Genomic DNA, 24819 nt, shown 5'->3' on the forward strand with positions numbered 1-24819 from the left:
AGAGAGAGAGAGGGGGAGACACAGAGAAAGAGAGAGGGGGTGGAGGGGGCGTTCTGGACAAAGAAAGAAAAGATCGGAGAAAGAGTAAGAAGAGAGAATGGGGATAGGTAGGCCTATTTCAGTAGAATCGACACAGCTCCTTGAGAACAAGATCCAAACGATCATCAGCATCATTGCCTTTCTCACCCAGCACAAGGGTATAGGCCACGACAAACACTTTCCACCTTTCCTCTATCCTGGGCTAGCCTCTTAATGTTATTCCATGTCTTCGCACTTTTCTTTTCATCAATTTCTGTTATTTTTCTCCTGGTTCCACGCGGTCTTCCCCTTGATCTTTTTATCCTGTGGATTCCTTTCAAACACGTTCTTTGTTATGAAGATGCCTGACTTCCTGAGAGTATGTTCAATCCATCGTCACCGCCTTCTTCCTACCCCATCTCTGACTGGGATCTGTTTTGTTTTCCTTAAAATACTTCCTCTTTTGTGACCCTGTCTGTCCATCTGATCTTCATGGGTAACTTTCTCAGACACTTGTTTAAAAAAAACCCTGGATCCTCTTTATATATTATATATGCAAGTCTGAGGTGCGTTCCATGTCTCACATCCATACAACAGGACTGGCTTCATATTTGAACTGAAAATCCTCAGCTTTCCTCGGAGTTAGTGTAATAGATTGACTTGACTGTCTATTACATATACAAACACATAGCTCATTGAATTCATGGAGGCAGCCATCAAGGGTACACCAGAACTGAACTTTATTCAGAAGAGTTACAACAACACACCCAGTGGCCAAAGGGGACACAATCATGATAATTACATGTAATAGGTTACTACTAAGAAGATTTATCCCTCTATTCAGTACGATTATTACACAGATTGATTGTTACTTTATTACATCCCTCCACCCTTAGTTAATGTTCACAAGGAGCACAAGAGTTACCTATCAAAATTTGACTGAACATGGAAATATTGACGTTTATTATATTAGACCTGATTGGAGAACAATGAGCGATTAGGTATTTGTAAGATTATCAACCCAAATCTAGTAAGTCTTCAAATGATGCTAGAGTCTACACAAAATTCAAATTGACACTGACAAGAAATATGAAACACTTTAAAAGCACAGGTATAATGAACATGAAACACATAGGCCTACAGCATTCTGCTGAAGATTGCAACTTGAAATACATATAAACTGTCCTAGAGTGTCACAAATTCAACTTGTCAGGAGGGTTAATTTTGCGAGTTGATTTTCGCAGTGGCTGTTTAGTTGAAGCAATTTCACGAGTACCAATTGCTGTACTTTGATCAAATGCTGTGGACACATTTTCATGGTCAAATATGACTGGGTTGCCGTTTTCGGGTTCAGTGGCTTTTGAATTTGGGTTATCCAACTCAACACTCACAGGTCTATTTACAGGTTTGGGCGCAGACTGCACATTTGGCATGGACCGGTTATCCTGTGTGGGGGTGACTGATTCATGCTCATTTTCAGTACATGTTAATTTGATTTGATCTGCATGTCTGCGTATCAGTGTTCCTTGGTCTGTTCTAATTTTATATGATACTGGACCTGAACATTCAATAATTTGTCCACGCAACGATTTATCCCCCTTTCCAAAATTCCGGACATACACACTGTCATCCATCCTCATTTCTCTTTCCCTGGCTGTTTTGTCATGATTGAGTTTTTGTGATTGCTGGTGTTGTATGACAGAGTGTTGTACAGTCGGGTGGAGAAGATCAAGGTATGTCTTTAGTTTTCTACCACAAAGCAGCTCACAAGAAGGTAGATCTAAGCCTGTTGTGACGAGTGGAGTGACACGATATTTGGTTACGAATCTGTTTACTCTCTCTCGAAGAGAAAACTTGTTACCCATTTTGATAATGGAACTTTTGAAGGTACCAACAGCCTTCTCTGCTAAGCCATTACTGGCTGGGTGATATGGCGAAGTGGTTATACACATGTAATAATATGTGCTCAATGCCATTTGCAGCACAAAACATTTTAAATTCTTGAGAGGTAAAGCTTGGACCATTGTCAAAGACAATTTGGTCTATTATTAGGCCATGGTAGGAAAATATTTCCTTCAGCTCAATGATAGTGATAGTGTCAGATGTGGTGATTGTGTTCATGACTTTTACTTCTAGCCATTTGGAGTGGGCATCAATTACTATGAGAAACATTTTGTTTAGAAAGTGGCCAGCATAGAAAGTGGCCAGCATAGTCAATATGGATTCTCTTCCAAGGTTCTGTGGGCCAATTCCAGTTATGCAACATTGCTTTTGGGGGTTGTTTGGAATGTTTAGCACATGTGCTACAAAGCTTCACAAATTTCTCAATGGCTGCATCCATGTTTGTCCACCAGAACCATGAACGAGCAAGACTCTTCATTTTAGAGCTTCCTACATACGTGTCATGTAACATGGTCAGTACCTCATTTTGCAAGGTTTTTGGTATGATTACCCTTGATCTCCACAAAATGCATCCATTTTCAAAACTGGGTTCTAGCTTCCTGTGTTTGTAAGGTTTAAATTTTTCATGTACCTCTCTCTCAGGCCAACCATGCAAACAGTAGGCCTACTCATGTACTTTGCTCAGACATTCATCACTTTCTGTCTCTTTTGCAACATCAGTTGCATTCACACTTGAGTTTCAATGACACTGAATAACATTTCAATTTCTTCAGGTACATAGTCTGAACATTTGTCTTTTACAGGTAAACGACTCAGTGCATCTGCACTGTTCTCAGCGCCAGGCCTGTGCTATAATTGGTAATCATAAGCTGCGAGGGTAATTGCCCATCTTTGCACTCGAGGTGAGGCATGTTCTGGAAGAGATTTATGCTCTCCAAATAAACCTAAAAGAGGCTTGTGATCAGTTATGAGTGTGAGGTGTCTGCCAAACAGGAATTTGTGGAATTTCTTAACCCCAAAAATCATGGCTAGACCTTCACTGTCCAGTTGAGAATAATTTTTCTCAGCTTTATTTAGTGACCTACTGGCAAAAGCAATGGGTCGTTCACCCTGTTCATCATGGTGTGCTAACACTGCGCCAACTCCATCCGGAGAGGCATCACAAATCAAGATCAAAGTTTTTCCTGGGTCATAATGAATCAAGAGTGTCTCAGACGACAGAATGTCTTTAGCCGTTTGGAAAGACTTATCTTGCTCTTTACCCCAGTGCCAAGGCACATCTTTCTGCAGCAGCTTGTACAAAGGGGACAGAGTGTTTGACAAATTTCCTATGAGTTTTCCGTAGTAGTTTATTAAGCCTAGGAAGGCTCTGAGCTGTTGGGCATTTTCTTTGATGGCTTTTGTCTTCTCACTCTGAGGTTTGAGACCCTCCCTGCACAAACGATACCACAAGAATTTAATCTCATTAAGCATGAATTGACATTTTTCTTTGTTGATTTTCAAACCCTTTTCACTGGCCATCTTCAAAACTCTGTTGAGAGTTTGAAGATGCTCAGTATCGTTTTTACCTGTAATGTACAGGTTGTCAGAGTACACACACACACTTGGAACTTCGTGGAAGATACTGTCCATGACAGCCTGAAATATTCCTGGACTTGAGGAGATCCCGAAACAGAGTCTTTGGTATTGGTAGAGACCTTTGTGGGTGTTTATGGTAGTGTGCTATTTAGAATCACCATGAAGTTCCAACTGAGTGTATGCGTTAGAGAAATCCAATTCAGTGAATTTTTCACCACCTGCTAGCTTGAGAGCAATGTCCTCAATGCTGGGAAGAGGGTATCTATTTTGCTCAATTTGCTTATTTACAGTGACCTTGTAGTCACCGCAAATTCTGACTGTGCCGTCTTTTTTGGGCACGGGCACTATAGGAGTAGCCCACTCTGAACTTTCAACCTTTTTCACAATGCCATTAGCCTCTAGCCTATCTAGCTCTTTTTCTATCTTCTCGCGCATTACGTAAGGCGGCACTCTGGCCTTGCAGTATTTAGGCTTTTCATCCCTGAGAGTGATTTTGACAGTTTTATCTTTCAGTAAGCCTGTCTCTTCAAAAGCACTCTGGTTCTCTGACAGTACTTTTCCTAGATCTACAACAGAAGTTTCTGTGTCTAATCTATTAAGTGCAAAAACTGACGGCCAGTTAAGTTTTAACGTGCAAAGCCAATTTCTTCCCAGCAGAGGAGGTCCCTCTCCCTCTACCACTATGAGTCTATGAGTGGAAGTTTCAAACTTTCATCATTGTGATTCACATGCACAGTACATTCCCCAACAATTGGAACAGTGTCACCAGTACATATGTTTGTAACTGTTTCAATTACGGTTGCAGCTTGATTACTGGAATGAGACGGTTAAAGTCAGCATGTGTTACAACAGTTAGTGCTGCACCAGTGTCCAACTGAAAATTCACACTCTGGTTATTGACTGTGAGTGGGGCATTGAGTGGAGACGAAGACGACATCTCAGATATGGTGAATAAATGGAAGGCAGGCTTCACCCCGGACTCGGATTGGTCCAGTGAGTTGTCGACGTAGTGGTTTCTCTGTGGTTGAGGTTGTCTACGTTGACCGCTATTGTACTTCTGCACAATGGGTGGGTTAGGTCTGGACCTGCAAGCTTAGGCAATGTGTTCCTGTTTATCACACTTGTAGCATTTAGATGTCTTAAATTTACACTGTTGAGGGTGGTGAGGGCCAAGGCACCTATAACACTGGTTAGATCTAGACCTAGATTGCTGTGCTTGACGCGAGGTTGCATCAGATGCTCTTGGGTAGTGTGACGTGGTTTTGCTAGATTTAGAACCTAGTCTGCTGTTACTTTGTAACGAATTCCCAGAGGCTGTGGGGGGTAGTGCTCTGGCAGCTTCATCTGTCTGTTGAATCGACGTTGCGAGCTGGATGGCCTTGTCTAGAGTCAGCTGAGGATCGAGGAGTAACTTCCTCTGGGTGTCAATATTGTTGACGCCCGTGACGAACCGTTCACAGATTCTGTCGTTGATAGAGTCACCAAACTGGCAGTGCTCACTTAAGTGTCTTAATGCAGCCACATATATATTCGGCAATGGTTTCGTTGTCATGCCTGTTCCTAGCATCGAATTTTGCACGTTGCAAGAACTTGGGCGGTGGGGGTGCATGATGGTTTTCCAGGAGTGTATAACTCATCAAACGTTTTTGTTGAGGGGGCACAAGGGGCAGTCAAGACCTTAATCAAACGAAACTGCCTATCACAGTAATCAGAATAGCTCTTTTCTTTTCATTTGCTGTAACACCATTAACTTCTACTAAATTTTAAATAGAATGCCAGCCTATCTAAGTAATCTTGGATTGTTTCGTCCACCGGATTATACTCTTTGATCTGGCCGTACAAAGCCATGTCTAGTAAAAAAAAAAAATACTTAGCCTTTGGGCTTCTTGAAGTACTGGAGCTCTTAAAAATTTAGCTCATGGGTTCTGCTCGTCGCCAAAATGTAATAGATTGACGTGATTGTCTATTACAAGCAACATAGCTCATTGAATTCATGGAGGCGGCCATCAAGGGTACACCAGAACTGAACTTTATTCAGAAGAGTTACAACAACAGACCAGTGGCCACAGAATTCTACACTTCTAAGTGTAGAATTCTGTGCCAGTGGCCAAAGGGGACACAATCATGATAATTAATAGGTTACTACTAGGAAGATTTATCCCTCTATTCAGTACGATTATTACACAGATTGATTGTTACTTTATTACAGTTAAATATCAAACTGATTTTCTATAATATCCTATTCAAAGATATGAAAACAGCCTATGCCTTTCCAATGCGGGACTTTATTTCAGCACCTGTTCCTCCCTCTCTTTCAATTATACTCCCAAAATAGCAGAAGGATTCAAAGTCTTCTAGTGCATTTCCTTCTGTCGTGAACTTCTCCTTTCGTTGTACATCTGCCCTTAGGACCTTCCGGGGTGGTTCCTCAACCCCACAGACTCTGATAGGCTGTTTAATACTGAAGTTTTTGCTTTCATCTGTTCCTGGATATGTGACAGAAGCGCCAAGTCGTCCACAAAATCCAGATCGTCCAACTGTGTCCTTAAGGTCCACTGTATCCCATTCCTGTGTGATCTAGTGGTTCCCTTCATCAGTCAATCGACTTCCAATAAAAGAAGAGGAAAGGTGATAATAAACGTCCACGTCTCACACCAGTCTTGATGTCAAGGCTGTCAGTGAGCTGGCCATCATGTACAACCCTGCAACTAATAGTCCCTTCGTACATGCCTCGATGAGGTTCACCTACTTCTGTGGGATTCCGTGATGTCTCATTATCTTCCATAGTGTTGCTTGGTCTATTCTGTCAAAAACCTTCTCATCTGATAGTCAAAGAAATTGACGATCAGCTGGGAGTTCCACTCAAGGGACTAGACCACAAGGATCCTCAGCGTGGCAATCTGGTCGGTGGTTGAGCGAGTTTTCCAGAAACCAGCCTGTTCATCCTGTAGTCTTGGATCCGCTGCAGTTTTGATTCTCTCCAGAATAATTCTGTAGAAGACCTTACCTGGTATTGAGAAAAGAGTGATCCCTCTGTAGTTGCTGCCGTAACCTAGATTCCCCCCTTTTTTAGAAGCTTCACGATGTGTCCTTCTTCCTTTGGGAACTTGATCCATTCCAGATTCTGATAAACATTGGGGGGGGGGGGGGGGAGTCTACTGTCACATTTGGCATCTGTTTTTAGTTTTAGGAACTCCGGTGGAATCTGATCAGGACCAGCCGCTTTAGATCAACATTGGCATCCAGAATCTCTTGTTTTGAAGGAGCTCAGCAGATTGGTACCTCATTTTTAGCAGGCAGGATGTCTAGCGAGTTACTCGGTGGTGGTCTGTTCAGGAGACTATTGGAAAGCTTTACCCATCGTTTCGACTGATCAAAGCTTCCTTTCAAAAATGTTTTTTCCCTCTTAGTCCTGTAACTGGAAGAACAGGTTTTCCATTTTCCAGCAAGAGTATTTGTAGTCTAGTAAAGGTAGATTGTAGTCATTCGCATGTGCCCTCCCGCTGCTTCCTCTGCCAGCCTGTTCATGAATTCTTCATTGTCTTTTCTTAGTTATTTCTTGACATCCTTGGCTGTTGTCTTATAGGGCCTAGATTTCTACATTGCTCCAAAGCATCCGCTCTTTATCCTCTTGTTCTACTTGCATTCACTATTCTGCCTTCAGTGGTTGACTTCTAATCCTAATTAAATCCAATGAATTTTGGCCAATCGATTCCTTGTGCCCCCATTTCTTTGCACATAGATCTAGTACTTCTTAACATATTGATGTAAATATTTCTTTGACCTTGGTCCAGTGTATCTCCACTAGGCTGTGGTGTATTTGGTTGTTTTTTGTTGTGTCAGGGGGTTAGGCCTAGCCTATTGTATTGTTTGGCTGAAAGTGTGAGAGTGAGTAAAGTGTGAGTCTGTGTTCAGTTGTATTGTTTGCAAGTTGATAAAAGTCTGAGTTACTACTGGTGGGAGTTGGAGAGGAGAGAGTTGTATCAAGGCAGAGGAGGCCTGCTGACAGTGTAGATTGTGAGAAAGGCTAGTTAGAGCCTCAGTTCAGTTGTGCGTGAAGTGTGAGATTCCAATCCAACGCATCGGGGCCCCAAAGCTGCGGAAGGAATCACAACACAGAGCAGAGGAACAGGTTTGGCTAATTCCTGTTATAGTGGCATGTGACAGAAGGTTAGTAGCATAAAATCTTTGTTTTATGTTCCAAGTAACAACAAGCTATTTCGGCTAGAAATATAGATCTCTAAGCTGGGGCTGGATTCATCTAGATATAGAGTGTAGACTAGATTAAGTTGCTAGTTATGGCGGCAAAGATGGTGGCGGCTGTTCGGCCTGATATGGTTAAAACCTTTAGTGGGGAAGGGGATGTCGAGGCATGGCTTACTAAAGTAGAGTTAGTGGCAAAGTTGACGAACATTGATGGTGTCGCGAGCTTCATTCCACCGTGTCTGGAGGGGGAGCCTTAGCTGTCTATCTGGAGATGGATACGAAACAGAAGACTGACATTGTGGCCATTAAAAAGAGTCTGCGGGAAGCCTTTGCAGAGAATCAATTTACTGCCTATGCAAGGTTAAGGGAGTGTAGATGGGTGGGTGAAGCAGTAGATGTATTTGCTAACGAATTACGGAGGCTTGCAAGGCTGTGTGGGTTTACTGGGAATGGCTTAGAGCAGGTGATGAAGTTAGCATTTATAACGGGTTTCCCGGACAATGTTGGATTGGAGTTACAGCAAATCTTTGGAGTTGAGGGTATGAGGGTGACCGACCTTATTGGAAGGGCTCGTGTTTTGACTCAGAATTCCATGGGTGTAGCAGCTCCATCTGTGGAGCCGGCGTCCAAAGGGAAGAAATGGAGGGTCAAGTGCTTTCAGTGTGGTGGGCCACATCGTAGAAGACGACTTGTTTGTTTCATATGTGGCGAATAGGGGCATATTGCCTCTCGGTGCAAGGTCAACGAGTCAAGAGATCGGGGAGGGGGTGCCAAGAGCGACAATGGTACAGAGACTGGGACAGCCTGTGCAAGTGGCAAGTCAACTAATACATCCAAGGGCGGTGTGCGGGGTGTACCGATTATCACGGTCTACAGCAAAGGCAGGCGGCTTTGTGCGCTCGTGGACACTGGGTGTTCTAATACAATGATCAGGTCCCGGTTCGTGAATGACTGGAAAGGGGAGGTGTACACCAAAGCAGTCGACGGGAGGATAGTTAAATGTAAGGGAACTGCTCCAGTTGAACTTGAGATCGCTGGAGAGTGTGTTGAAGCCCAAGCCACTGTGGTTGATGATATCGTTGGTAGCATCGACGTGGTGATTGGAATGGATGTCATAGAGAAGCTTGGAGGGGTGACTGTTGGCGACAAAACTGTACAGTTTGGGAAGGTGGCGTGCGCTGTCGTGGGCGGGTCTCCGGCACAGGTAACGCAGAGGCCCGATGGACTTACCATCCAGGACAAAGATTTTGAGGCAACCTTCGATGGGAATGTATGGACAGTTAGGTACTTTTGGAAGGACGTTTGTGCCCCACAGTTGAGGAACAAGGTTGCCATGTATGACAGTGGAATGCAGGGAGCAACGAGGGAGCTTTTCAACAAAGAAGTTGAAAAATGGATTGAGGACGGAATACTGCTGCCATGGGATGGGGAGGTGGACGGAATTATCCCGTTGATGGCGGTCGAGCAGCTTACGAAAAACAAAGTCCGACCAGTCCTAGACTTCCGTGAGCTGAACAAGTACGTAGAGCCATTGGGAATGTTGCAAAGAGTAAAGATTATATTATAATACATTTGTCTTGCTCAGCAGAACTTGAGATGGCCCTGTTTTTGCATTTTCTCTGTATTTTACTTTTGTTAAAAATACCCATGACGACGTGAAAGAGCAGGTTTCATTTGAAGCGTCAAAAACTGAAGCACATAATCAGGCATCCTGGCTTCACTAGAGATGGTGTCACATGCTAGAGTCAGTTAGCCTAGATTTTGCACTTCGTGTGTAACCTTCCAAAGAGACATTGTTGGCCTACACTACTACTACTACTTGTTGAGTAGGGTTTTATTATTTTTAAATGGAAACCACTGAAAAACTGTGCAGAAACTGATTTGTGGCGATTTTGTGGGACTTTCCAGCGATATTCCATCTTGATTGTTAGCGTAAGCTGATGCGGCTGGCAGAAGTCTTCATGAAAAGATTTGCGGAGCAAATGAAGGACAGGCGAAGAAAAAAATAGCAAAGTAACTTTTTTTTCAGAGGTAAGGGATTTCTCAGTTATCTCTCCTCTCTCTCTATCTCTCTCTCTCTCTCTCTCTCTCTATATATATATATATATATATATATGTGTGTGTGTGTGTGTGTGTGTGTGTGTGTGTGTGTGTATGTGTCAAATTAATTTTCTTTCATATTTGTTGAAACGTGTGTGAGAACGATGTTGCAAGTGAAGAACAAAAGTTATCCCACACTAGTGTGCCATGGTCTTTTTTTTGCGGTAAAATGCAAACGTAATTCATTTTCATGTTTACGAATTGATACTCTGTCACTGGAAAGATTTTCTTTTGTTATAAGAGCCGACAAACTCTCACAAAAAAGCTGCAACAACAAAAATGCATTGCATTTAAGTAAGGGTCTTTGTAGGCCAGTCTAGTGAGTACAGTGCGATAATGCTCCATCACCCGCACTAACGCCATAGTCTATCGCTGCTTTTCGCATTGACCCTCCGGGAACGTGGTAGGCCTCCAATGCCGGGGCCAAACATCCGAGATATATATGGCCTGACTGAGAAAGCCTAGCTAGGCATCAGCCCAACTGAAACACACACACGGGCGAGTTCAATCAGAGTCGATATGTTCTGTACATCTATGGTTATGTACTATCTTTGGTTCAATCATAGAGTATACATCTATGGGTTCAATTCAGAGGGGAGCCAAAATGGCAACAAGGACCGTTGCCCATCATCACGACAAAGGCCACATGTTCATAACGCCAGGTTGGCTGTGGTGTATTTACTTTGGCGGTGAAATGGAGCAACGGTTTGGACATTCATAAAACCCCTCAAGTTGGTGGTTTTTGGTTGCTTCGAGATTCAGTGTTGGGACGGAGTTGTTTGACACATAGTTATTATTATTGGTCGTGTCATTTCGGTGAAGGTCTTATTACTGATTTTGATGGTAATAAACACTGTTTTTCTTTTTTTTCTCTGCTCATATCTTATCTCGAATCCTCTTTGGCCACAAAGTAGCCTATGTTAATTCAGTTTCGGCCATGATACGGAACGGCTCATACTTCCTGGCAAACTAGACCTGCGCAGAACCAGCAAATTCGTGAATAAACGTCGTGTGTAAATTTTATGTTGATTTCTAGAAAAAGATCCTGTTACTTGTTTTGCTAAAGTTAGACCAAGTCAGAGTGAATTAATTTGTCCCAGGCCCCACCCTTTATTGCTGCAGGTAAGTTGTGATGGATTATCATCAGTTTATCGTCTTACTGCCTGAATTCCTACCCATCGTTTAAGGCCTCTCTAGCCTACCAAACGCCGGTTTTTCCGGGTCGTGCCGGTAGCCTATTATTCATTGTGCACGATCTATCCTCTAGAATATCTACACTCACTGACATTGTACATTCGTCAATCATCAATGGTATGGTCTGCCGATTCCTAGATCTAGATTCTAGTCCTAACCGAAATGAAGCTGGCTTCATCAAATATTAATCTTAGTTTTCCCTGTCTTTCTCTTCTTTAGGTTAGGCCTCAGAACATGCGACTACACTAAATTGTGACTAAAACGTAGAACGACGCAAACTCTATTTTTAAGTAAGGGAGCCATCTTGTATGACATCAGAACGGGATACCCCTCCGATCACATGACTAGATCTACATGATCTAAATATAGCCAACCGCATGGCACCAAAGATCGTGTAGATCTAGAATATTGACGTACCATGGCCATGATATGGCACGACATTTCAATTTGGACCAGTTTGGTGCGATCGATGTCATGTTTTTTCAGGAGACTTACCGGTATGATGCAGTGATCCGTTGATGATGCTGCTGCTTATCTTTTCTGGGCATTGTTTATCGGGCCCGGGGGGAGGGGATATTCTCCGGGTGTCTTTACGGCAATTTTGGCTGTACTGTGTACTTTATCGGACATCCAGTCTGGGCCCGTGATTACTACGCACGCCTAGCCTAACTACGCGCTCATAGTTCTCTACGTGCGGACAAAATGTAGTTCCACGGGCAACTTCGCGAAAGTTGAGATAATTGAACACATTACACATGTCAGCCGATCTCGTGAGAATGTGATCTCATGTGTGTGTTGTTAAAGGCCATGGGATCAAACCGAGGTGTGAATTCGCCATCTCGTTTGTTTTCCCCAAAAGTTGAACTTGCTTTGAGTTCTCCACCTAAACTTACATCGTCATCACACACTGGGTGGGTAGGGCCTATAAGTCTGCTCTAGGCGTGACCACAGCAAACAGAACTTTTCCTGAACCATTGAAGGACTCTGAATTTTAATTTTTGTGGTCACAAAGCAAAGTAATGGTGAGTAATGACAGGACTCCGTCAGAGATGGGATGGAAAGCGTTTGATTTTGGACAGCGTGCCGTAAATCTTGAGTCTCACGATAGGATAATAATTGAAAATGGCATCTGCATGCCTCATGCCTCTGTGATTGGTCATGACGAAGGTTGACCTCACTTTGCTCGCCATGTCATAACGAAGTGACTTCGGACTGGAGTCCGAATATGAAAAAATGTTATTCGGACTCTGATTCTTGTCCAGCATGACATCACTTCCGACTTCTTGTGACTTGTGACTCCGGCTTCCTGTCCTGCCTCACTCGTGACTCGCCTCAGGCTGGGTAGAGATCGGGATTACTTCGGGCAAAAAGGCGTTTTGTGCAGGAGCCGAGTTGTTATCTTATGATGAATTTGAGGCCGGCCTGAAAAGTTATAGCGCTTCTAATAAATGTTTATTTGTCAAGAGATCGTCAGAAGCAATTAAAGATGGCTCGTTAGCGTGTGTCGGGGTCAGATGGGCGACCTGCACACGTGTGGCTGTGTGCGTGTCAGGGGGGGGGGGTGGCACTATCGGTCCGGGCGTTGAACGTCGCATACGCGTCAGTCTTTTTCCCCCTGGCAACTGATCATTATTACAATAATATAGGCCATAAGTTATCTTGACGTAGATCTATGTAATGAATTGTGCACTGGTCTATGAAATCAAAAGTTGCCGTATGCTCAGCTCTACACAGCAACACAACTTTTTCTTGGTAAACAATCGGGATGACACAGGCTTGTGTATTTTGAACGAATCGGTCTTTTTTTTTACACTACACAGCTCATAATATGCAGGTGCCAGGTGGTCTGCTAATCTTCAATTTTACCTTTTTCTACAACAAAGAAAGTGGGAAACATGGGGGGGGGGGCGTATCAATCATAATCAATGAGGTGGTGGGCATCGGATCGGCAGAAAAGGTGTGGGGGAAACTAAAAAATGGCGGAAAATTGGAAGCACTGAACGTTAGATCTATAGAACCAAGACACTTCCTTTTTTCCGGACCCGAGTCCGAATAACATTTTTTCATATTCGGACTCGAGTCCGAATAACGACGGCCTTTTATCTTATGAATTTGAGGCCGGCCTGAAAAGTTATTGCGCTTCTAATAAATGTTTATTTGTCAAGAGGTCATCAAAAGCAATTAAAGATGGCTCGTTAGCGTGTGTCGGGGTCGGATGGGCGGCCTGCACACGTGTGGCTGTGTGTGCGTGTCGGGGAGGGAAGGGGGGGCACTATTGGTCCGGGCGTTGAACGTCGCGTACGCATCAGTCTTTTTTCTCTCCCGGCAACTGATCATTATGTAATAATAAGCTAGTCTTGACGTAGATCTACGTAATAATGTAATAATTCTGCGCTTGTCTATGGAATCAAAAGTTGGCGTATGCTCACACAGCAACACAACTTTTTCTTGGTAAACAATCGAGATGACACAGGCTTGTGTATTTGAATGAATCGGTCTTTTTTTTTACACAGCTCATAATGTGCAGGTGCCAGGTGGTCTGCTATCTTCAATTTCACCTTTTTCTACTACAACAAAGAAAGTGGGAAACATGGGGGGGGGGGGCGTATCAATGAGGCGGCAGGCATCGGATCGGCAGATAAGGTGAGGGGGAAACTAAAAAATGGCGGAAAATTGGAAGCACTGAACGTTAGATCTATAGAACGAAGACACTTCCTTTTTTCCGGATAACATTTTTTCATATTCGGACCCGAATCCGAATATTAAAAAATTTTTATTCGGACTCGAGTCCGAATATGAAAAAATGTTATTCGGGCTCGAGTCCGAATAAAGACGGCCATGTCATAAACCCACCCAGGAGTCACATCAGTTCAGTTTAGAGTGAAGGGAGACCGTTTTACCGGTTGTGGGCCTTAACATGGTTCACAGTAGATTCTCCCCTTGGTGTGTCAGCTAAGATCCTGCATTTTCCTTGCCCCCGAGCTCTGGGATCTTAGGCAGAGACTATACTGTCTTCTAATTCAGTAATCAAGGAAGGACTTCTGTAATATGCAACCACCCCTGCAAACACAATAAAGAAGGGAACTTACCCTGACCCTAACTTCACCCTAACCCTATTTAAGCTGAGTTGCCGCTCATTATGGAATTTTTCCCCCAATCAATAGTCACTGTGCAGTCAGTTGGGTCTAGTTTTAGGCTTAACTTGTAGCCAGTTGTTACTTCTGGTTTAACCCAATTCGTCCTCCGTTGCCACGGCAGTGCACTTGTGTCCACCTGGCTTGCCGCGAGCTGGGGGGAAAGATCGGTCTGAACTCAACACTAACCTTAAACACGCCTGGTGCCCAAACTATTTAAGGTTTCAATATGACATTTGGCTTAGATTTTACTTATAATGTTCTTTTAATATTATTAGAGAGAAAGAAGAAAGGGGGCTCTTGGGGCCTAGAGGTTGAGGTGCTGGCCTCTCTTTCCAAGGTCCCGGGCTCGAATCCGGGTAGTGACCGAAAAATTTTCTTCTCTAAAATTGTCTCCTTTCACCTCCTTTCCTACTCTCTAGCAATGTTCTGTCACATGTTTTCGTCTCCTCTTTCTGCCCTCACCTCCTTTGCCCCTTCCTCTGGGCTCCTGACTCTTTCTGCAGCGTTTCTACTGCTACTCCTTGGCTCCTTCTTACTGCTGTCTTACTTTCCAGCCGCACACCTGATCTTCTGGTAGGAAAGATCTACACCTAGTCTTCTTGGACAAGGACGAAAAGTCTTGGAGGGCTTGTGTGCAAGTTGCGCATGGTAAAGATCCCTGGGTGATCTAAAATTGATAAGAGTAGGCTTTGGCCGCAACACAGGCAAAATTCAAAATTTCCTACCAGCTGGAAAAAGTTAAATGCGCTCATATGACCTTATGCAGTTGCGAGCGCCGTAAAACACTTACCGAAAGAAGAAAGAGCAGAGAAAACTATATTCTTTGTCCGACTGTGACTCATCGGCACTCGATTTAGCCATGGCTACTTATTGTAAATCTATGGTCTAGATCTAGCTTTTCTTCGAAGTTTTCAGGGCACTACCATTTTATTATCCGATCGCCTTTTTTTCTAGATTTACATCTACTTTCACCTTCTTTGTCGCTTATGCCTAACACAAAACTAAAAACATGGTTCTTGTATTTTAAAATCATTAGAAAAAGTCATGATGTTCATCTAATTTTGTTGTTTTTCTGATTCATATTGTTTGTTCTGCTTTTTAATCTCATAAGCAACTGACACCTTTTTCCACCCCTAGCTGTGATCAATGGACCAGGAAATGGCGGACGAGGAGGCAAAGATGCTTGAAGAAACTACTGAGGGCGAAGAAGCCCCAGCACAAGGAGAGGCTGCTGGAGATGCCAGTGCTGCCCAGGAAGAAGGGAAAGATACCATAAAGATGGAGGAAGAAGTTAAAACAGAGGAGGAGCTTGAGCAGGAACTCAAGGAGACACAAATTAGTATACTGAGGTATGCTCCTCACAGCATACCGGACTGGAGCCTAAATGAGATGAAAGGTTTGTTATTAGAACTGTTTGTAATGTATCATCATTGCTGTTCTCACCGTGGATCAGGGTAGAGGCTAGCAACAATCATTTTGTCATTTTTCCATTATCTTTGGGATAGCTTCTTGACATTCTTCCATGTCTTTCCACTTTTCTGTGGTTTTCTTCAGGTTCCACCTGGCTTTCCCCTTGTTTTTCAACTCTGTGGATCCAATTGAATGCTTTAAAAAATAATTTTAACTCCTGCATTCAGCATGCCAGTTCAGCTGGCTCATGACTGTTTACAGTCATTACAAGAATCTACCAAACCCCTGCAAACTTATCTAATTAATCAAAAATCAAAATAGATGTTAACTGCTGAGATCTTTTATGTCCACTCAATTTGGTATTACATATTAGTTAAATAGGAATGGAATTATATAGTAGGGAAGTTTGTGTTGTTGAAAACTTGGATGACAACATAGGCTGCGTACAAAGGGGGCATAGCCTTTGGTATACTCAGAGTTGATGTATTTTGTTTGTTTTGCTAATTTGTTTACGACATGGTTGGAGGGTGCCTCTGGTAGGTCCTGCTTCTTTTTTTCCCCCCTGTTGTTTCTGTCTTGTCTGTTTTGCTTTTTCCTTTCACAAGACGAATTGTAATACATTGATGTGCTTCTCTTTACTCAAACAAGCAAACCACGGGGTAGCTTCTTCACTTTTCAACCATAGTAGTATAGGTACTGAGTATTATATATGTCCTTTCAATCTTGTTCATAGCGAAATTTCGTTGGCATTGTTTTCATGTTTTGATTTGAACTGTTGTTGCAGCAAGGTTGTTTTTTTTTAATCAGAAAAAAAATGTCAATTTCTTGGATTTCATTATTTTGGCGATGGCATGGTTTCACCACAATGACAATGCCACACATTATAATTAGTTTCATGTTAACCATTTTTGATGCTGCTTTCACTTACAGAACGCTGGATGTGGAACATAAGAATCTTCCCGATTGATCAAGAAGACTGCCGGAATTGCTTGCTTGACAGTGCCACGAAGATAGCGCAAGAGTCATGGTATTATGTACCAAAAAGAAAAAATGGGCAAGGGTAAGTTTATTAAATCAATTCCAGGCATAAGTTTATTGTCGCTGGATCAGGCGTTTTTATATGGCCGAACATTCAATTGTTTAATATTCATGTTTCATTTGACTTCTGTTACCTGCCTTTTCCTGTAAGAATCCATCTTGTTATGGCATGATAATCCTTAGATTGTCATATATCTCAAATGTTGAAATAGTGTTTTTCACGGATTGAGGTTCCCAGTTTTTGTTTATTAAAACTCTTTTTATCCAGGCTACGAGTATACTCACATCGAGGGCAAAGCTACGATAAAACTCAGAACAGCTATTCGGTCACGTCAAACAGCTAGTTCTGCTTGTAATTACTGGGCAAAGCTATGATAAAACTCAGAACAGCTATACGGTCACGTCAAACAGCTAGTTCTGCTTGTAATTACCAAAATGCGCAAATACGGCGATGCTAGCGCTGTCTGAATATTTCAATTTTCCAATGAACAGCGGTTTCTTTGTGGGTGCAGAAGCTTGAAAAATGTCTCAGATACACACATTCAGGATCGACCAAGTTCTTCTTGAAGTGGTGCTGGGTTGTGAGGGGGAATGAGACTAATTTGATGAAAGTTACTCTGAATCAAATGCAGTAAATTCCGTTGTGGATGATAACGAACAGGAATTAGACTCATTTAATAGTGATTCAGATCATGGTGAAGGGATCGGTACTGGAATTGGTGCAGTACCGATGGCTAGGGTTAGATCTATGCATCCACGGGCATGTCCTGGGCGTGGCAGTCAGGGCTGAATTCCAATTTGTATGGTGCGGTGGCCCCAAGACGGGTACAGTGTCCGTGGGGGTACAGCCAGGTTGAAAAGAGTTAATCTTTGGAGCCATGAATGTATAAATGAATAATTCGAAGCACCTGCAAAGACCGAGCTGATATATGATATATTTTAATAACTTTAAGGTGATTTAATGTATTTTCTTATTCTGGAAGAAATGTTGAACAAAAAGTTTTAAGTACAAGAGATCCGTTGTCATTTCAATTAATTATTTTAAAAGCAACAAACATTTGTATTGAATTTTTATCTCCCCATTTCAGCACAGCTGAGCTGTCCATGGTATCTGCCAGTGAAGCGAAACAGGTGATGGGACGTATAATGCGCATGCCTTTCTATCACCGTTTTGTCACCGTAGAGATCAACTGTAGACGCAATCCAAACGCACCAGCAGACAGCTCTGAATCACCTCAGGGTCCATTCACAGAAGTGCAGGAGACAGGTATTTGTTATTGCAGACAACTTTGTTTTCTTCCCCCTCTGATAAACAGGTTCACATCATGTAGATAGATGTTGTGTTAATGTGCTAGTGACGTATGAACGCCCTTGTCTGTTGATGACTACAGAACACCTGTGCTTTGCTAAAAAAAAATTTCATTTGCTTGTATTTATGTGCACTTTTTGATGACTATAGGCTTGCCAACCTTCCTGAATTTTTCGAAAAATTCCCGAATTCATCGTTGTTCCCGTACCTTTCCCGAAACGTGGTTGAGCTGTTTTTGTGGTGTGGGTGTTTTTTTTAGTAGCCTCTCTCAGAAATGTGTGTCCGTGGCGCTCCGGCGCAGTCAAAATTCCAGAATTCAGTATCTCAGAAGTTGGTGAGCCTGTGACTATTATTATTAGCAATGAATATAAGTTGAGTTGCAGGAATTTCAAAGGAAGTAAAGGATGTAAAAAAAATCATTTTTAAGCTTGATTGCATGTGGTTGGGTCTGTTTTAGTTATACCAAAATTTGTTCTTCTGTCTATTTTTTTAAAAAATCCTTTCAGGACTAAAGTAGTATAGTATTGCTTTTTAAAGTTACTGGGGGGGGGGGGGGGGGGGGTATCCTTTCAAGACTAAAGTATATAGTATTGCGAAGAGCTGCATACCACCTATGGAAGTCTTCTAGAACCTGGAATGTATTTTTTTTCCCGTTCCTCACTTTTAGTTCTCATGGCCCTTAAAATTAGTCTTTGTCATTTTTGATGAAACAACAGTAAAAGGTTGGTTTGAAAATTTGCAGTAGTCTTTGAGAAACCATACAAATTTGCTTTCAGTTAAGTACTTGAGCAAGCATTTTTTAATCCACAGCGAAAGTTTTGTGTTTGAATATGGATGAACTGATTGTTGTTTCTTATATATCATTTTAATAATGATCAATGTTTAATTTGTCCTTGGTCTTTTTATTGTTTCAGCCACAATAGTGCTGGATTCCACAAAATGTGAAAGAATTAAGAATACAGCGAAGTCCATAGGTAAGACATTTATTCGTTGAAAGGAGTTCAGAATTATTTTGAACTTTTTTTTTTGTTTGGGGGATATTTTTTTCCCTCTCTTTGTTCATGCTGTTACTTCAGTTTGGAAACAGGCTGTTCATTAATAAGGAAGCTTTAGGAGTGAAGTCTTAGTGATTCAAAAAAAGTTAAAGCCATAACTACATGATGGCTAAACAGTTTTTGACAAGCTCACCTTGCCATAAAAGTATAAAGTGAATTCATGTGTAAAATAAAGAAGAAAAGTGTGAGGGCAGCAGTGTTATACTGTTATTGCCTGGCACACACAGTGTGTACTTTTTCCCCACCATTGACCTGTGCATGTAAACATGCGTGCTGCCGGCACAGCAGTGCCTAGTGCAGGTGCTGAGCCACACTACACAACAGGGGCAGACACAGCCCTCTCTACACTCACTGCCCTCGTCTACTTTCACAGGAAGCTTCAAACGGCGAAATCTCTGGGTGAGATATTTGCCTGAAAACACAAGCCCAGACTTGCTTCGTGTTCTCTTTCCTCTCACGCAAAGTGTACCCCAAGTGCAAACGCATGACGATTTGCGGTGAGTAAGGAGGGGTGGCCTGATGCTTGGCTCAGTCCATGTCGTCTCCCCCCCTCAAATAAAAAACTGATTAGAGAAAAAAAAAGATAGATGTCTGCCGGCAGTGACACTGTCTTGGTCAGACCGTGTCCTGAAAAGGACATGCCGTCAGTGGCATAAGAAATTATTGCGTACAACAAATAGTGTTATCAACAACACCCTGCTGCAGAGCAGGGTGTTCAGTACTGTCCAGGAGGTGAAGGTTGTTCCAGAACACCTTCACTCGCCCTGCAGTGAAAACAACACTTTGTTTATTGTACGTAGAGTTATTGTTGCTTTTCATCTAGATCTACCTTCCTTCCGTTTTTTGCAGACCTTGTGGAGGTAAGTGATGATTGTGCTGTTTAGAAAGGATTCTTGTAGACATTCTTAATGTTGATTACAGACATAGGGAAGCTTTTCATATTTGTTCTTGATTTTTAATTTTTTTTAAAAAAGAGAAATAAATAAACGATTCCTAACTAGTCTAGTGTCTTAACTCACTTGAGCTTACTCCTGGGTATTTACGTGACATGGCGGTGGCGGATTCCTGTGTATTTACAGGATGCTGTTTATCGATAAATATCTACGATGTGGGGGGGAGGGGGGGGGGCTTTGTAGCTGTAATAGATGATTTTATTTCAAATTGGGCACCAAAAGAAGATAAATTGCATAACCCCCAGACATTGCCGTTTCAAAGTATTGATAAAACAAAAAGTATCCCGACAAATTATATGCTGTTTTCTTTTTCTGTGAGAGCATTTCTTTCTTTCTCTTGTTGCATTTTTTTGAAAAATTGTGATTACTTCCACTGTGTTTTTTATAGTTAACGATTCAATATACCCCAAAAGTGTGGGGGTGCAATTGTTGTTTGGTGAAAAATAGTAGCTCAGACTAAGTTAGTTAAATATTTCTATGATACCAGAAGGTAAACTACATGTCTTTGTGAATACCGTAGATATAATCTGTCTCCTCCTTGTGTTGATGTCCCAGGGAAATATTAAATGTGTGTTCTTCACTGTTCAACAAGTTGCATATTATTTCCGTTAACCCCTTCGTTGCCAGGGTGTGTTGTGTTTTTACTGTCGACACTGATTTTCAACTAAGCTCGTTAGCCAAGACACCAGTCTTATGTCTCATCATTGTCAGTGGACTCACTGTCTAGGTCTAACCCACTCATGACATTTTGACCACGGGACTTTGGTATGTTCCCTACCTTACCCGTAATTTTGAAAAGTTTACAAATGTTAACTCTTTTGTCCAGGCTATGAGTATACTCATAACGAGTATCGACAGATCATAGGTAGGGGTATATCTGTAAATCCGAGGGAACATCATGGTGAAAGAAGGGGGCGTGGCAATCAGGGTCGGGTCAAGATGGGAGGGTGGAATACACCTCAAAATTTACATAATGCATTTGGTGTAATTCCTGAGCACATAAATTTTCAGAAACTACATTCTAAAATCTTGTAAATGTAAGAAATACAACACTTAGTCAAAAAGTGAATTTTGTTTCCTTTGCTCAGTTATTCTAGTGTTTATGTCTTATCGTGCATTCATCTGCAAGGCAAGACCTGTATTTATCGATCACTTGAAAGCCTAGCAGTAAACTAATACTAGCATTTTTTATACTGATATGGGCGTTCTTTCTTCCCTAATACGAATCCATGCTGTGCTGTACAGAAAAATTGGAGCCAGATTCTTAGTGGGACCTACATGTAACATCTTATAGGCAACTAAGAACAGCAGATGTTGCCAACCACCATGATCCATCAGGTTCATGGTACGGGACAAAGCTAAAAATTACACATTTTAATGACGTACAAGGTATTTCATAAGGCAACGAATGGGTAAAGCTGCGGATACTTAATCACTTCTGCTTGGCGGTGGTCTCCACTCCTGCCTCTTCAAGCGTTTATTAAGTGGACTGTTCTTAGAATGAAGACTTCAGTGATGTTTGTGATATCTGGAGCAGCCATACGTTTTTCTGTTTTTTCCTCCATTCGTGGTGCTGATGGAATCTCTTGGTCAGGAATCTCCTAGAAATGTGCATGCTGTCATCAAGAATGTGTTCAGTAATTCATCAATGAATGTTTTCACTCTGAAGTTCTATTGACCAGTTTTCTATTTATCTCAACATGCAATCGGTTTCTCCGAACACTTACACTAGGAAAATGCAGCAAAAGGGTCTGTCTATGGGTTGAGTCTCATTAATGTTTAAATGTTGCACCATACCATGTTAGTTTTGCTGAAAGATCCAGTCATACAGCTTGTGGTGATGGTCAGGTGGATTTTTTTTAAAATGAGGTTTAGATTTGTGATGCTTGTATTTAGCACTTCTTTGGTTCTCTGCCACACAAGTGAAGTAACTCGCAATGAAAAAATAACATGAACTTGGGGGGGGGTAGGACTAATGTGAATTGTACTGTGAGTATTTGGGTGGAAGTGGATGGGGGAAGAGAATCTAGGGATTACCTTTTAATTTTTATTTTTTAAAATGATTTTATACGTGTATTGCGATGTTCTGTGAACTTTTCCATCCTTTTTGGCCAATTGCTGTCATCACTGCAAACTGTTGACGCTTTACAACCCTGAATGTATTGGTAATATGGGTGGACATTGAAAAAATTTCCTTTATGCTAAGTTTTTCTGTGTATCTTAAGACTAAAATTTTTTAAAACTTTCTTTTTAGGTTAGGCTTCGGGTATTGGTTGCTCATACGCGTCAACCATAGCGATAGCTATTAATATGCGCAATTGTTGCCAAATTGTTCTTTTTGTTTGTAAGGGGGGTATTCTTAAGTGGATCAATACATCAAATCAAAACTAGGAAATCTTAAATTTACTGTGAAGAATTGGGTTGTACAACTTGTTTTTGGAAAGTTAAAAGTCAACTGTCGTCAACATGGGATATTTAAGTTCGTTTTGTGAGAGTAGGATTTTTTTTGAAAGAGGATGGGGTCTGTATAATTTGTCTTGAAGCTGGTGGGGAAAATCTGTTTATTTGTCCTTTTATTGTGAAAACTTTCTCAATGCAAAAAGTTTTATGTGAAATATATATATTCGTAAAAATTTATAGGACTGTTGTTCTATTCATCATAGCCTACTTTGGAACCTTGCTTTTTTCTCTTGTTTTCAAATTTGATTCATTATAATAATTTATTTGTATTTAATTTACGTTTATTTTCTTTGTGGGTTATCGAAGGTAGTCTGGTTTAACATTTGATCAAATTTTCTGTTTGTGCCCTTTTTCAGGGAATGTTGAGGGTAGCTGTGGATTTTGTTGAATGGCTGAAGTGTGGAAGCTTTCCTTTATGTTTCACTGATTCCTTTTTATTATGTGGTTCCCTCAGAGTTGGGGTCATAGAAACCAACTCTAAGACTGATGTCCTGGTCTTCATGAAGGCTTACCTCACGGTTACCATCAACGGAGCGCATGTCCTGGCGCTGCAGAACAAAGAACCTGAGAAAGAAACTGGTAAGTGACTTTTTAAAAAGTTTTAGTAGAGGTTTTACGGCGCTCGCTGCTGCATAAGGTCATATGAGCGCCAGGGGTGGATGTCAACAGAACTCCTTACAGGGAATCAGACTCTGCTCACCTCTCTAGCTTCAACAGCACAAAGTCTGCTTTGACTATCAAGGCAACCCAGAAATAACAGGTCACAAGAGCTTGACAAACATACAAAAGAAGTAGAGGAAAATCACGATAGTAAGGATTAGGTTGTAGTTCAGGCACAGTTATTAGCATGACATTGTTGAATCCGCCCATTTACAATTCTACTGTGCATAAGAACGAGAAATATCCCCCCTTTGGGAATGGCCTAGACACTTCAGTCAGTGGCGCCGCACGGTGGGGTAGTGGCTCTTTACGTATAAGAAGCATTAGTTGTCTTATGGAAGAACTGACCTGACCCGTGTATAGTTTGTCCTAGCTTTTTTCGGGCGGAGATTGGCCATGGTTGATCGTTCATTTTGTTTTTGTTTGTAATGGAGTTTAGTATCATCAAGAAAAAAAATTGTGAAATTGTACTGGCTTTTGCTATAATGAGTGCTTTGTCCTGAAGTGAAAGGTCTCTTTTAAAAGTTATTTGTCTGTTTTTAGGACTTTAGAGAAAGTGGTAAAGTTTTGTGAAGCGCTCACTATTTGATTAGTGATAAAAGTTTTGTGAACTCCACACATTCTGTTAAATGGGAAAGTTCTTTGAAGCACACTCATTTTGATAAGTGGGAAAGTATTGTGAAGTGGGAAACATACGTCTTTGTTTTTGTTTCGTGCACAACAGAAACCAAGGAGGAACTAGAGAAGACGGTGACTGGTCTAGAAGAGCTGGAGGTTGCCCCCGTGGAGGCGGCCGATCGCTCTGACCTGAGGAAGGGAGACAAGGCCCAGACCACCCGCATCCTCAAGCGCACCCTCCACCTCCAGCAGAAGAGTGCCGACAACCGACGCCGGGACTTTGGTGGCGGCAAGCGAGGACGCGGGGAGCCCCCTGCCAAACGTGGTGGCGGCCACTGGGTGGACCGTCGCTCAGGCAGTGGAGGAGGGCGATTCGGTGGCGGGTTTGGCGGAGGGTTCGGTATGGAGCCAGGTTTTGGACACCGCGGTGGTCGAGGAGGTTATGGGGGCGGGGGTAAGTACAGGGCTCACAAGCTGATTAGTATGCTACTTGTATGTGTCGTGACATGGTGGAATCAGGCGCTCATCAATTTTTGGGCATGTGAAATTAAATTTTCGCTCTGAAGAAATGTGTTTTAAGATGGACATAAGGGGTATTTAGCCCTGTAAGAAATAAAATGGAAAAAAAATGACCATCACGGGAGGAAAAATGCTGGTTACTTTGAATTTATTATTTTAATGAGAGCTTGGTTTCACCATGAGGACACAGTGTTCATCACCTAAGATCTCTACTGACTTACTTACTCGCTTATGGAGGTGCTTTTTGATTTAATGTTTCATTCCTCTTGCATCATTTATGTTATCGGAATATGGGTGGGGCTAGACTTGAGCAGAGTATGTGGCTTACAACAGTGAAAGGCTGTTTGCCAGTGATCTCTCTCTCTCTCTTAAACCATCCTGCTGGCAATTTGTGTGTCTATTCCTAGACTCAACATTGCACATGTTGTACTGCAGAGATTTGTTTGGCACTTGCTTTCCAGACGCATTCTTTGTATTTTAAATTAAAAATTTGTGCTGTTTTCCTCATTTTTAATAATCTGCTCCTTCATATTTTGCTTAAATCTGATATTATATATTTTTTTATAGTATATTTTTTTCTTCTAGCCATCTCTTTTGGGCCATCATACGGTCTCCTCTCTGTCTCATTATCCAACCAATGATTTTATGTCATTGGAACACTT

The 24819-nt window shown here is 41.9% G+C and overlaps 1 protein-coding gene across 2 annotated transcripts in view; it reads left to right on the forward strand.

Moving 5' to 3' along the window:
* Positions 1-1728: 1728 nt before the first annotated feature.
* LOC101858399 (keratin, type I cytoskeletal 9) overlaps positions 1729-24819 on the forward strand; it is a 31367-nt gene continuing 8276 nt past the window's right edge. Inside the window, exons 1-8 of one of the 2 annotated variants that reach the window (XM_035969024.1) lie at positions 1729-1751; positions 15273-15531; positions 16476-16605; positions 17672-17850; positions 18807-18866; positions 19321-19444; positions 22815-22939; positions 23745-24092. In XM_035969024.1, coding sequence (XP_035824917.1) covers positions 15282-15531; positions 16476-16605; positions 17672-17850; positions 18807-18866; positions 19321-19444; positions 22815-22939; positions 23745-24092 — 1216 coding nt within the window. In that variant the 5' untranslated portion in view covers positions 1729-1751; positions 15273-15281. Of the gene's footprint in view, positions 1752-10753; positions 10927-15272; positions 15532-16475; positions 16606-17671; positions 17851-18806; positions 18867-19320; positions 19445-22814; positions 22940-23744; positions 24093-24819 lie in introns of those variants that run through there. The other variant, XM_005095538.3, reaches the window with a different exon arrangement.

Source organism: Aplysia californica, unplaced genomic scaffold, assembly GCF_000002075.1.
Source record: "Aplysia californica isolate F4 #8 unplaced genomic scaffold, AplCal3.0 scaffold00106, whole genome shotgun sequence".
NCBI classification, from domain to species: Eukaryota; Metazoa; Mollusca; class Gastropoda; order Aplysiida; family Aplysiidae; genus Aplysia; species Aplysia californica.